This window comes from Oncorhynchus mykiss, chromosome 10, assembly GCF_013265735.2.
Source record: "Oncorhynchus mykiss isolate Arlee chromosome 10, USDA_OmykA_1.1, whole genome shotgun sequence".
In the NCBI taxonomy this organism is placed as follows: Eukaryota; Metazoa; Chordata; class Actinopteri; order Salmoniformes; family Salmonidae; genus Oncorhynchus; species Oncorhynchus mykiss.
Genome location: NC_048574.1, coordinates 37,142,731 through 37,155,734, shown reverse-complemented (window position 1 = coordinate 37,155,734; position 13,004 = coordinate 37,142,731). Strand labels below are relative to the sequence as shown.

General features: G+C 44.1%; 1 protein-coding gene across 2 annotated transcripts; it reads left to right on the top strand.

The window, feature by feature from the left end:
* Positions 1-4,511: 4,511 nt before the first annotated feature.
* LOC110533803 (signal-induced proliferation-associated 1-like protein 3) lies at positions 4,512-12,829 on the top strand. Of its 2 annotated transcripts, XM_021618325.2 has the most exons (8): positions 4,512-4,808; positions 5,941-6,369; positions 6,894-7,253; positions 7,485-7,641; positions 10,121-10,349; positions 10,500-10,626; positions 10,878-10,953; positions 11,069-12,829. In XM_021618325.2, the coding sequence occupies exons 2-8, from the start codon at positions 6,038-6,040 to the stop codon at positions 11,225-11,227; spliced, it is 1,440 nt and encodes a 479-aa protein (XP_021474000.2). In that variant the 5' UTR covers positions 4,512-4,808; positions 5,941-6,037; the 3' UTR covers positions 11,228-12,829. The 2 variants fall into 2 exon arrangements, with proteins under 2 accessions (XP_021474000.2, XP_036846096.1); XM_036990201.1 differs by lacking the exons at positions 4,512-4,808; positions 5,941-6,369 and adding an exon at positions 6,403-6,697.
* The last annotated feature ends 175 nt before the right edge of the window (positions 12,830-13,004 follow it).

Genomic DNA, 13,004 nt, shown 5'->3' with positions numbered 1-13,004 from the left:
AACTATAAGTGTGTTGATGGATTTCGTAATATTATGTGAGTAGCAGTTCATCAAATTGGCAGATTGAGATGTCCTGGAACTGAGTCGAACAACTGTGATATTTTGAGCAATGTCTGCAACTGGTTTCTTAGACCAGGCTACCTAAATGGAAGCCATTAAAATGTGGACCAACTCTTGTCTTGCGGTAATTGCTGTCCTGTGTTATTTGTCAGGCTCACACCAGTTTCAGTCAGCTGCTATGACAAATGCATACTGAAGATGTTGCTGTACAAAAATATTTTTGTTTGTAACTGGTTCTAAATGAAAAATAATGCTAGTTAACTTTCGCAAGAGATGAGGGCGTTGCTGCCGCTGAAGCCGGACAGGATGTCGCCCCACGCTTTAGCAAAACACCTGGCCAAGCCCAGCCTAATTTCCCAGATCTCCACATTCCTAACAGGGCCAGACCTTGATCAACAGCTTTCCCCCTCAGTTCCACTCCTTCACCAAGCAGCAGCTCGGAGCTCATTGGCTGGGCGTCAGACTTATTTAGCAGGCTGCTTATGTCCCAGCTCCATGTCTACACGTAGCCTGTGGCATTACCTGTGTAGCAGTAGCATTGCAGCCAGTCTGTTGATACAGTGCAGCATAGCCCGGCTGCAGCCAGTCTGTTGATACAGTGCAGCATAGCCCGGCTGCAGCCAGTCTGTTGATACAGTGCAGCATAGCCCGGCTGCAGCCAGTCTGTTGATACAGTGCAGCATAGCCCGGCTGCAGCCAGTCTGTTGATACAGTGCAGCATAGCCCGGCTGCAGCCAGTCTGTTGATACAGTGCAGCATAGCCCGGCTGCAGCCAGTCTGTTGATACAGTGCAGCATAGCCCGGCTGCAGACAGTCTTTTATGATACAGTGCAGCATAGCCCGGCTGCAGCCAGTCTGTTGATACAGTGCAGCATAGCCCGGCTGCAGACAGTCTTTTATGATACAGTGCAGCATAGCCCGGCTGCAGACAGTCTTTTATGATACAGTGCAGCATAGCCCGGCTGCAGCCAGTCTGTTGATACAGTGCAGCATAGCCCGGCTGCAGACAGTCTTTTATGATACAGTGCAGCATAGCCCGGCTGCAGCCAGTCTGTTGATACAGTGCAGCATAGCCCGGCTGCAGCCAGTCTGTTGATACAGTGCAGCAGAGCCCGGCTGCAGCCAGTCTGTTGATACAGTGCAGCATAGCCCGGCTGCAGCCAGTCTGTTGATACAGTGCAGCAGAGCCCGGCTGCAGCCAGTCTGTTGATACAGTGCAGCAGAGCCCGGATGCAGCCGTGGAACTGTAGCAGCTCACGCTGGCCTGTGAACTCAAAGCTCTTGACGTGGCGGTTGCACAGGTCGTAGAGATGGAGGTCTGGCGCTATGTCACTAGGGCCCCACCATGGTATCCCTGTGCAGGGAGCAGCCGTTTCAGTCCCGCACTCTCACCAGCCCCAGGGGTGTCTGAGGGGACATCCAGAAGGCAATGAGGCCCATGCTTCTGGTCAGCGGCTAGTTGGTCTCGGGGCAGAAGTGCATGGCAACTCCAGAAGCAGGGCAGGTGGTTCTTTGAAACACGGTCATCTCCTGGGGGGTGTCAGTGAAGACACACAGAGGCAGATCACTGCAGGCCCCCACCAGAATATGCTGGGTCGGCACAAACACCAGGTGCTCTACCCGGTACTTCCTCTCCATAGGGATGCTCAAGTAGTGCGTCAGCTGGCCCTACCCATAGTCTCAGCAGGTGACTCACTTTATGCCTGAGCAGTGGTGGAAAAAGTACCCAATTGTCATACTTGAGTAATAGTAAACTTAATAGAAAATTACTCAAATAAAAGTGAGTCACCCAGTAAAATACTACTTGAGTAAAAGTCTAAAAGTATTTGGTTTTAAGTGTCAAAAGTAAGTATAATTGCTAAAATATCAAAAGTAAAAGTAGAAATCATTTCAAATTCCTTATATTAAGCAAACCAGATGGCACCATTTACTTTATGGATAGCCAGGGGCACCCTCCAACTCTCAGACACCATTTATTAATAAAGCATGTGTGTTTATTGAGTCTGCCAGATCAGAGACAGTAAGGATGACCAGGGATGTTCTTTTGTTCAGTGTGTGAATTGGACCATTTTCGTGTCCTGCTAAGCATTCAAAATGTAAGGAGTACTTTTGGGTGTCAGGGAAAATGTATGTAAAAAGTACATTATTTTCTTTAGGAATGTAGTGAAGTAAAAGTTGTCATATATATATAAATAGTAAAGTACAGATACACCCCCCCCCCCCCCCCCCCCCCCCAAATGACTTAAATAGCACTTTAAAATAATTTTACTTAGGTACTTTACACCACTGCCTGAGCAGGATGTCCCCCCACTAAAATCCCACCACTGTGCCACCTCACCCAGAGAAAGTTGTGAGGCAACATAGGTAGTTAGGGGCACAGGTGCATTCAAAATGTGTACTTGGAGATGCATCTGAGTACAGTGGAGCTTCTTGCTCCTCATCTTTAGATGAACCTAAAAAATAGGACTGAGATTCCTGGCTCTTCTGCTCTTTCTCCTTTAGAATTCAAATGGAATGGATGGTTTAAAAAAAATTGGAAATATGTCCTCAGATATATTTAAATATACCATCCTTAGTTGCTACATCTACCGTATGTTTGGACTTAAAAATGAATGACATACTGAACAAAAATATAAATGCAACATGTAAAGTGTTGCATTTAAGATCCTAGAAATGTTTCATACGCAGAAAAACCTTAGTTCGCTAAAAGTTTTTGCATTAATTTGTTTACATCCCTGTTGGTGAGCATTCTCCTTTTCCAAGATATCCACCTGACAGGTGTGACATATCAAGAAGCTGATTAAACAGCATGATTATTACACAAGTGCACTTTGTGATAGGGACAATAAAAGACCACTCTAAAATGTGCAGTTTTGTCATACAACACAATGACACTGATGTATCAGGTTTTGAGGGAGCGTGCAATTGGCATGCTGACTGCAGGAATGCCCATCAGAGCTGTTGCCAGAGAATTTAATGTTAATTTCTCTACCATAAGCCGCCTCCAATGTCGTTTTAGAGAATTTTGCAGTACATCCAACTGGCCTCACAAACGCAGACCTTGTGTAACCACGCCAGCCCATGACCTCCACATCCGGCTTCTTCACCTGCGGAATCGTAGGAGACCCGCCACCCGGACCGCTGGTGAAGCTGAGGAGTATTTATGTCTGTAGTAAAGCCCTTTTGTGGGGAAAACTCATTCTGAATGGCTGGGCCTGGCTCCCCAGTGAGTAGGTCTATGCCCTTCCAGACCCACCTATGGCTGCCCTCCCAGACCCACCTATGGCTGCCCTCCTGCCCAGTCATGTGAAATCCATAGATTAGGGCCTAATGAATTTATGTCAATTGACAGATTTCCTGATATGAACTGTAACTCAGTAACATCTTTGCATGTTGCATTTACATTTTTGTTCAGTATGTTTACCCATTGATTCTTGAAGAATTTCACTTAGAAATGCCTCATAAGCATAGTCAAACTGTCATACCCCATCAGAACCCAAAATGTAAGCTTGTTTTACTCTGTAAACAATGTACATGTAAACAAACACTTTATAGCCTCAAAACATCGTTAAAATTATAATTTTTATATCATGAATGGTCAGTCCTTGTATCCAAGGTCACATTTCTCCATGCCCTTCGCATAGCTTCCCTTACCAAAATAGAGGTTGGGTGGCCGCTTTGTTATTGTTTCAACTAAGGACTAGCTTTAAGCTTTAAACTTTTTACCTGTATGGTTTGTTTCAGTTGTGATATAAAGGTCTTCCAGTCTGGTATAACTGTTTTAATTGATCCCATCAGAGGAGGCTGGTGGGAGGAGCTATAAGAGGACGGGCTCATTCTAATGCTGGAATAGAATATTTGGAGTCAAATGGGGTTTCTAGATGTTTGAATCCATGCCATTTATTCCATTCCAGCCATTAGAATGAGCCTGTCCTCCTATAGCGCATTCCCACCAGCCTCCTCATCCAATATTTATTGTAATTTGAGCTCTCCCAAGCATATCCTAAGCGACTAGTCACATGCTTTACCCACTTTCCTTTTCATGAATTGATGCATTTTACCGCGTCATGATGGTCATACAGAATCATAGAATCATTGCGACAAAGAATGTGTAATTGGAATGCTATTGTTGTGGGTTTGATAGCACAGACAATGGATTGGTTTTGTGGATTAGTGAAGTAAACTGGATGGGAAGAGAGGAAGAAAATTAATGGACATTGCAAATGTAGGAAATTAAAACAACTGACAGATCTGTTTAATAGCTCTGCGCCAACAATCTTGTTTTTAATTCAATGGACTTCATAGAATTTGATGCTACTATATGAATTTGAAATATTTTACAATGACGGCCTACCCCGGCCAAACCCTCCCCTAACCCAGACGACACTGGGCCAATTGTGTGCCGTCCTATGGGACTCCCGATTACGGCCGGTTGTGATATAGCCCAGGATTAAACCAGGGTCTGTAGGAACGTCCTCTAGCACTGAGATGCAGTGCCTTAGACCGCTGCACCACTCCTGAGCCCACTCAGGAATGAACACATGGTTTACTCAGCAAATATTTAGAGCCAAAATAGCATGTCATGAAATGTCAAAAAATGAAATTCTATAGGGGCTTGTGTCACGTACACACACACATGCACGCGCTCGCACGAACGCACGCACGCACACGCACACACACACAAAAAGACAAAGAGCACTGTGAGCCCATTGAGGATATGTGAACTGGCTCATTGACACTTGGGAGAGGTAAGTATTCTGTTTTTCCTCTACAAGTTATACCCGGATTTCTTTAGAATGTGTTTTAGCATGTGCAGGTGAGGGCTGACAAATTGTCTGTTGTATTTTGTTGCCTTGCATTCAACCGTTGATCATCAGTGGTGACTGATTACATAGTCTATGTACTTGACAAAATGGACTGATTACATAGTCTATGTACTTGACAAAAAGGGACTGATTACATAGTCTATGTACTTGACAAAATGGACTGATTACATAGTCTATGTACTTGACAAAAAGGGACTGATTACATAGTCTATGTACTTGACAAAATGGACTGATTACATAGTCTATGTACTTGACAAAAAGGGACTGATTACATAGTCTATGTACTTGACAAAATGGACTGATTACATAGTCTATGTACTTGACAAAAGCTATCCTACTGTTTTGCGAGTGGTCATGATTGAGGGATGCTTTAGGGAATTTTGCTGGTAGTCTTGACCACCTGTTATGTGCTGCTATGAGGCCTGTGGGCACTAACCTGTGAGGGTTAGTCAATACACTTTGCAACAATAAAGTGTTACAACCTGTTCTCTAAAAATGACCAGAAGAATGGTCATTGATTTGGTTGATACATGCTTTGTGGTTGGGATGTTAAAATGGACTGGAAAATAATGGATTGATATTAATGCAAAATACAAGGTTAAGCAGAAAAAAACAATTGGTGACAATGTAGGAACAAATTCCTTAAACATTGATTTGTTCAATCTGTGCTATTCAGTGCAATCCAGAGCTGTGGATCCAAGTGAAGTATAATGCAGCATGGTGTGAACAAAGGGAGCACTGACTACACTCACATGAACAATCAGCCCTTTATTCCTCAGGCCCAGAGCATATAGCCGTGCCTTTTCTAGGGTGGCTCTGGACAGCCCCTCCTCTCATATAGCAAATGAGACGGCTATATGAGACTCCTAAAGACTGTACAAGGTTAGGGCTGAAGAAGGCTGCTTCGTACTGCCACACACACACACACACACTGTTAGCGGTTATATTGTACATGCATGTTTTACATTTTACCGTTGGCTTTTGCTTATGTATTTCTCTTTCCCTCACTCTGTTTTACACTTTCAAACCAGTCTGGTCGTACATTCCCCCATAGGTGCTGTGGAACATACCAACCATTACCTCTGTAAAACACTCACTCTTTCTCAGTTGGAGGTGCTGTACTACCCCCACCCAGCAGTGACTCTCTCTCCATGATGGCCTCCTATAGCCCTACCCACAAGGGCTGGTTTGGTGAGAGGGGGGTTCACCAGGGGATTGGGCTGGACATCCTCTTCAGTGGCAGAGACTTTGACACATCTAATCTGTACTCCCAAGATGACACTCAACAACTTCAGGAGGCCAAGTCCCATTATGCCTGTCCCAGGGCCCCCCAGAGGTCCCTGCATGGCTGGGGCACATACAGCCCCCCTCCACAGAGACCCAGCACTGGGAGCAGAGGGGGGACCAACCAGTGTCAGAGCTACCACGCCCAAACCCTGCCCCTGCCCTTGCCCCGCAGAGCACTGCCTGTCTTCAGACCCTGGTGAGTAACAGACAGGGGGAGTGAGGGTGGGACACCCTGGTGGGTGAGACATGGGGAGTGAGAGACGGGAAGGAGGGAGGAAAGGGACACACCGGTGGGAGACAGGCGTAGTGAGACAGAGACCCTAGTGGGAGGGACCTTGGTGGGGTATAGATTTATATGTGTGCGGATTCTGGGTCAGCTGAGAGCCGCAGGGTCCCAGGGAGGGGAGGATTAGGGGAAACGTGGGACACACGCTCCCCTCTACCATCACCATATGACACATAACTTATAAAAACACACTGGGTGGGGCATCGTGGCAGCAATAAATTATTGGATTAATGCTTGGGTAAGTCTCAATGGTGTTGAAATATGATTAGAAAATGTCTATGCATGCCAAGTGTGAGTTTTCACGTCACCACTGTGTGTGCATTTATTTGATGTGTCTCTGTCTGCTGTGTTTGTGGTGTGTTTTTGTATGTGCTGCTCTGTGTGTCTGTGCTGTACCCGTGGATATGGTATGTGTGTGTTTGTTTTGCCTTCAGTGTCTACAGCAGCCCTCAGGGATATAACGCTACCACAGTGGACAAACCTCGCATGCTTAGAGCCACTATTACATCCAGCCCCTCGGATTCCAACCACCCTGTCCAGCACCAGAGCCAGCAACCCAGACCAAACCAGCAGCAGGTCATTAAGCAGCAGCACCAGAGCCAGCAACCCAGACCAAACCAGCAGCAGGTCATTAAGCAGCAGCACCAGCCAAGTCGCAGTCAAAAGCCTGTCTACCAGCCAAGCTTCAGTCCCACTCCAATCTATAGGAGACTCACAACCTGGCAGCACAAGGACAACACCAATACAGACAACACCATCAAGACTGACAGCCCTCACAGTAACAGAATCAAGAGGTGAGTGTTTGTGTGAGTTTGAGCATGAGGAGAGAGTTATTCTATATTAATGCAGTTGTTGTATAGTGCCAGTACCAAGTACTTCATTAATGTGTAATTCATTGATTTAGAATAATTATAGTTCTGTAATATTTAGATATTTTGAGATCTGAGTTGACAGGAGTATTTCTATTGAGTTGATCCAGACAGGAGTTGCAGTGTGTTGAGATAACTGTACCACTCTGTAATCAGACAGGTGGACATGACGTCCCAGAACGTGTTGGGTCAGCCGCGTGTCCTGGCCTCTCTGTGCGGCCCGCCCTCTCCACGACAGACCCACAAGACAACTAACCTAGAGGAGGAACTGAGGCTCATCATACTGGACACAGAGGACTCAGGGAGGGATGCAGTGAGTTAGGCACACATCAGCTGCGTTTACACAGGCTGCCCAATTCTGATATTTCTTCCACTAATTGGTCTTTTGACCAATCACGTCAGATCTTTTCACAGCAGATATTTTTCAGAGCTGACCTGATGGTCAAAAGACCAATTAGTGAAAAAGAGCAGAATTGGGCTGCCTGTGTAAAGGCTGCCATCTAGAAACATCATAGATGCACAAGTGAGGCGATAGAAAAATAAATGTAGCCAATTCTACACCACAGGTTTAGTTAAACAAGAGCATTGGGAGCTCTGCCTCCGATAAAGACGTCAACAGGTTTTATTTTCTCCCCCACCATTAGTCAAAACCACAGACTTCTCTTTAAAACCTAGTTAAAGGACAAGAAACACACAATGAAATATACAAACAAAAACAGGTTCTGGACCAGTGCAGGGTCGAGGGAAGAACTACCTACACATTCATTCATAATCAAATCAAGAATAATCAAATATATTCTCTCAACGTAGTCAGACAGTAAAAACTAACAACCAGCCACATGACAAGTCACACTCTTACCTGCACCTTCCCAGGCGGATGCACCTCAAACAAAAAAAGAGACAGTATTTAAAGAAATAGAATATCCAGTGCCTTGCGAAAGTATTCGGCCCCCTTGAACTTTGCGACCTTTTGCCACATTTCAGGCTTCAAACATAAAGATATAAAACTGTATTTTTTTGTGAAGAATCAACAACAAGTGGGACACAATCATGAAGTGGAACGACATTTATTGGATATTTCAAACTTTTTTAACAAATCAAAAACTGAAAAATTGGGCGTGCAAAATTATTCAGCCCCCTTAAGTTAATACTTTGTAGCGCCACCTTTTGCTGCGATTACAGCTGTAAGTCGCTTGGGGTATGTCTCTATCAGTTTTGCACATCGAGAGACTGACATTTTTTCCCATTCCTCCTTGCAAAACAGCTCGAGCTCAGTGAGGTTGGATGGAGAGCATTTGTGAACAGCAGTTTTCAGTTCTTTCCACAGATTCTGGATTGGATTCAGGTCTGAACTTTGACTTGGCCATTCTAACACCTGGATATGTTTATTTTTGAACCATTCCATTGTAGATTTTGCTTTATGTTTTGGATCATTGTCTTGTTGGAAGACAAATCTCCGTCCCAGTCTCAGGTCTTTTGCAGACTCCAATTTTTCCAGAATGGTCCTGTATTTGGCTCCATCCATCTTCCTATCAATTTTATCCATCTTCCCTGTCCCTGCTGAAGAAAAGCAGGCCCAAACCATGATGCTGCCACCACCATGTTTGACAGTGGGGATGGTGTGTTCAGGGTGATGAGCTGTGTTGCTTTTACGCCAAACATAACGTTTTGCATTGTTGCCAAAAAGTTCAATTTTGGTTTCATCTGACCAGAGCACCTTCTTCCACATGTTTGGTGTGTCTCCCAGGTGGCTTGTGGCAAACTTTAAACGACACTTTTTATGGATATCTTTAAGAAATGGCTTTCTTCTTGCCACTCTTCCATAAAGGCCAGATTTGTGCAATATACGACTGATTGTTGTCCTATGGACAGAGTCTCCCACCTCAGCTGTAGATCTCTGTAGTTCATCCAGAGTGATCATGGGCCTCTTGGCTGCATCTCTGATCAGTCTTCTCCTTGTGTGAGCTGAAAGTTTAGAGGGACGGCCAGGTCTTTGTAGATTTGCAGTGGTCTGATACTCCTTCCATTTCAATATTATCGCTTGCACATTGCTCCTTGGGATGTTTAAAGCTTGGGAAATCTTTTTGTATCCAAATCTGGCTTTAAACTTCTTCACAACAGTATCTCGGACCTGCCTGGTGTGTTCCTTGTTCTTCATGATGCTCTCTGCGCTTTTAACGGACCTCTGAGACTATCACAGTGCAGGTGCATTTATATGGAGACTTGATTACACACAGGTGGATTGTATTTATCATCATTAGTCATTTAGGTCAACATTGGATCATTCAGAGATCCTCACTGAACTTCTGGAGAGAGTTTGCTGCACTGAAAGTAAAGGGGCTGAATATTTTTGCACGCCCAATTTTTCAGTTTTTGATTTGTTAAAAAAGTTTGAAATATCCAATAAATGTCGTTCCACTTCATGATTGTGTCCCACTTGTTGTTGATTCTTCACAAAAAAATACAGTTTTATATCTTTGTTTGAAGCCTGAAATGTGGCAAAAGGTCGCAAAGTTCAAGGGGGCCGAATACTCTCGCAAGGCACTGTAATTACTTTATTTTTCCAGAAGGTAGTTCAGTTGTGGCAAGTTGGATAAGATAAAGATATACTGTATAATAAACATATTAACAGCAACATTCACATACTAATGCTTACAAAGTATATACAAACACACACCTTCGGAAAGTTATCAGAAACCTAGACCTTTTCCACATTTTGTTACGTTACAGCCTTATTCTAAAATTGATTTCAATAGTGTACTCATTTAACTGACCACAGCTCTGTCCTCTAGTCCTGCCGTCATAGCCTCTCTACAGAGATCAGCCTCGGCAGTGGTCCCCTGGATTCCAGTCTGGCATGTTCCCCAGTCTCTGACTGCCCTGAGCTGGAGGGGCTTGAAGATCTGTCTGCCTCTGAGCTGTCTTTGACAGAGGGATGGGACCCCGGGCACATCCCCCTACTGGCCCCTTCCTGGGGCCTGGAGTGGAGCAAACTTGTCAATGCTGCCAAGGCCTATGAAGGTAGGAGACTGTGTGTGCAAGAAGCATGTCTATGTGCCTGAGTTTGTCTATGAATGTTTGTGAGGAGCAAGGCATTTTAGACCAAATTATAATATGCAATGCTTTTTTTGTGATATCAGTGTATGTTGCGTTAATTTTTTATGCTTGTAGCAAAGAGGACAGTGGAGCCCATTCCTCCCAGCAAGTCCAAGAAGCATGGATCAGAGGGTGGAACTGCTGCTTGCCCACCTAATCACTACCCTCCTCAGGGCTACAATGCCCAGCCCACATTAAGAAGGTACAGTACACACACTCTCTCTCTCTATGGTCCCATTCCCTTTACTGGACACACACTCATAATGGCTGTACTCCGACTTAATGACCCTAAGTCCTGTAAGATATGAATTCTCAAACAGACATGGATAAGTTTGGAGTGTGCCATTTATAGAGTTATGCATTTTAATTCAGCTTCAGCACATTTGTTTTTTACCCTCATGAAGTTTGTGTTGAAGTTATTCTTTATTAACAAGATGTTTTGCTTCTCTACAGTGAAGTGCCCAGTGATCTGTCAAGACTTCACCACCTGGAGGCGCTGCTGAGACACTTGGAGAGCAACCTGGAGAAGGTGCGACACTTCCGCCTCAGATACACAACCCCCATCTCTCATCATTAAATCAATTTCGACCACTTCACCATCTCTTTTTAAATAACCCCATGACCTCTCTCTCTGTGACGGTCAGGAAAGGGAGGATAAAGTAGCCCTGATGGAGGAAGTGACGATTCTGAGAGAGACCAACCAGCGCCTGTGGGAGGAGTCTCTTTCATCCAACGAACAGCTCCGTAAACTCAGCCTGTTGTTCAACATGGCCCCAGGAATGATGCCTAGAGAGAGAGAATGACCAGCGACACTAAGAGGAGAGAGAGATAAGAGGAGAAAAGAGGAGTAGAGGAAAAATGGTTTCAACAAAGATAGTACCTTGAAACAGAGTTTACAAATGTAAATTGTCTTCAAAATGTGATCAGAGAAAGAGGACAGATCACGGCGAGTTACCAGAGTTTGCTTGTGGAGGTTACTTATGCTGGGACAGTGACATGTACAAGCTGGCTAAATGCTTGAGTTGTTAGCCAGTTCAGCTTTACACACTTGCTACGTCAGTTTTGTAATTCTCATGTCCTCTCGCCTCTCCTGCTTGTCAAAACCCATTGGATGAGAAAACCAGAGGTCCATCCCCTCTGACCTTCTCCACCAATGGGTACAATAAAATATTTAAGAAGGCACTGCTGAGATTTGAACTCAGGATCTCTTGTTTACTAGACAGGTACTTTAAACCAACTAAGCCACATCACCCTTAGCTGTAATTTCCATTGTGGGTATGAAAACCCACAACTATTTTGAATCAACCCAGTCATTTTCATTTAACCCATAACTCTGTCTTGCAAAATTACATGTCAAAATAACAGATGTAATTTCCTAATATTGGAATCGATACGGACGCCTTAAATTGACTAGCAAAAGGGTTTCTTAAACTATGGTTTGGGAACAAAAGTGGGCCCTGAGCATGTGAGAGGTGTGTTGCGAGTTATGAGTAAACATTTAGAATCATACCCTATTTCTTCTTCATTTGGGTTGTTTGAGGACAGTACATTTCCCATTTGGGTCTTGATTTTAAAAATCATAAGAACCTTTGAAATAGCAGATGAATCAGTTTGTGTAAGTCATTAAGCTACCATGAGCTGCAGGACTTTATCAAATGGCAGAGTTTCTTAGTTTACACAGTAAGTTTAAACTCATTCAAAGTAAGGGCCTTTCGCCATGACATTCTGTAAAGCAATGCCGTGACCGGGATTCGAACCAGGATTTCCGAGGCCACAATGCAGAGTACTGACCACTATAAGATCACAGCGAGCTACAGGAGTTTGCTTATAGGGGATATTTATGCTGGGAAAGTGACGTGTACAAGCTGGCTAAATGCTTGAGTTGTTTGCCAGTTCAACTTTACACAGTTGGTACGTTTTAACTCTTTCAAAAAGTGTCCTTTTTCGAAGACATTGGAATATCTCAATTGCATATTCCACACGTCCTCTCCCCTCTCGCCTCGCCTACTTCTCAAAACTCATTGGATGAGAAAACCAGAGATCCCTCCCCTCTGACCTTTTCCACCAATGGGTAAAAAGAAATGCACAGCTGCGATTTGAACTCAGGATGTCCTGTTTACTAGACCAGCTAAATCACAGCCCCCACGCGTTGGAGATAGATGTAATTTCTATCGCGGGTATGAAAATCGGTCTATTTTGAATCAAATCAGTCTCATTCATTTAACCCATATCTCTGTCTAGCGAAATAACATGTCACAAAACATATGTAATTTCCTAGTATTGGAATCGACAGGACACCTTGAATTGACTAGCAACAGGGTTTCTTAAACTGTGGTTTGGTACCCAAAGTGGGCCCCAAACATAAGAGTTGAGTCGCAAGTTATGAATAAACATTTATAATCGCACACTATTTCTTCTCAATTTGGGTCATTCGAGGACAGTACATTTGGGTCTCGAGCTTAGAAATCTTAAGAACGCCTGGGCTAGAGACCTGCTGCTCTGTACCTTGATAGATTGCCTGTTCACATTATTTCTCGTTTAGTAAATTCTGGTATGAAAAAGGCTAAGTAATTAACTACC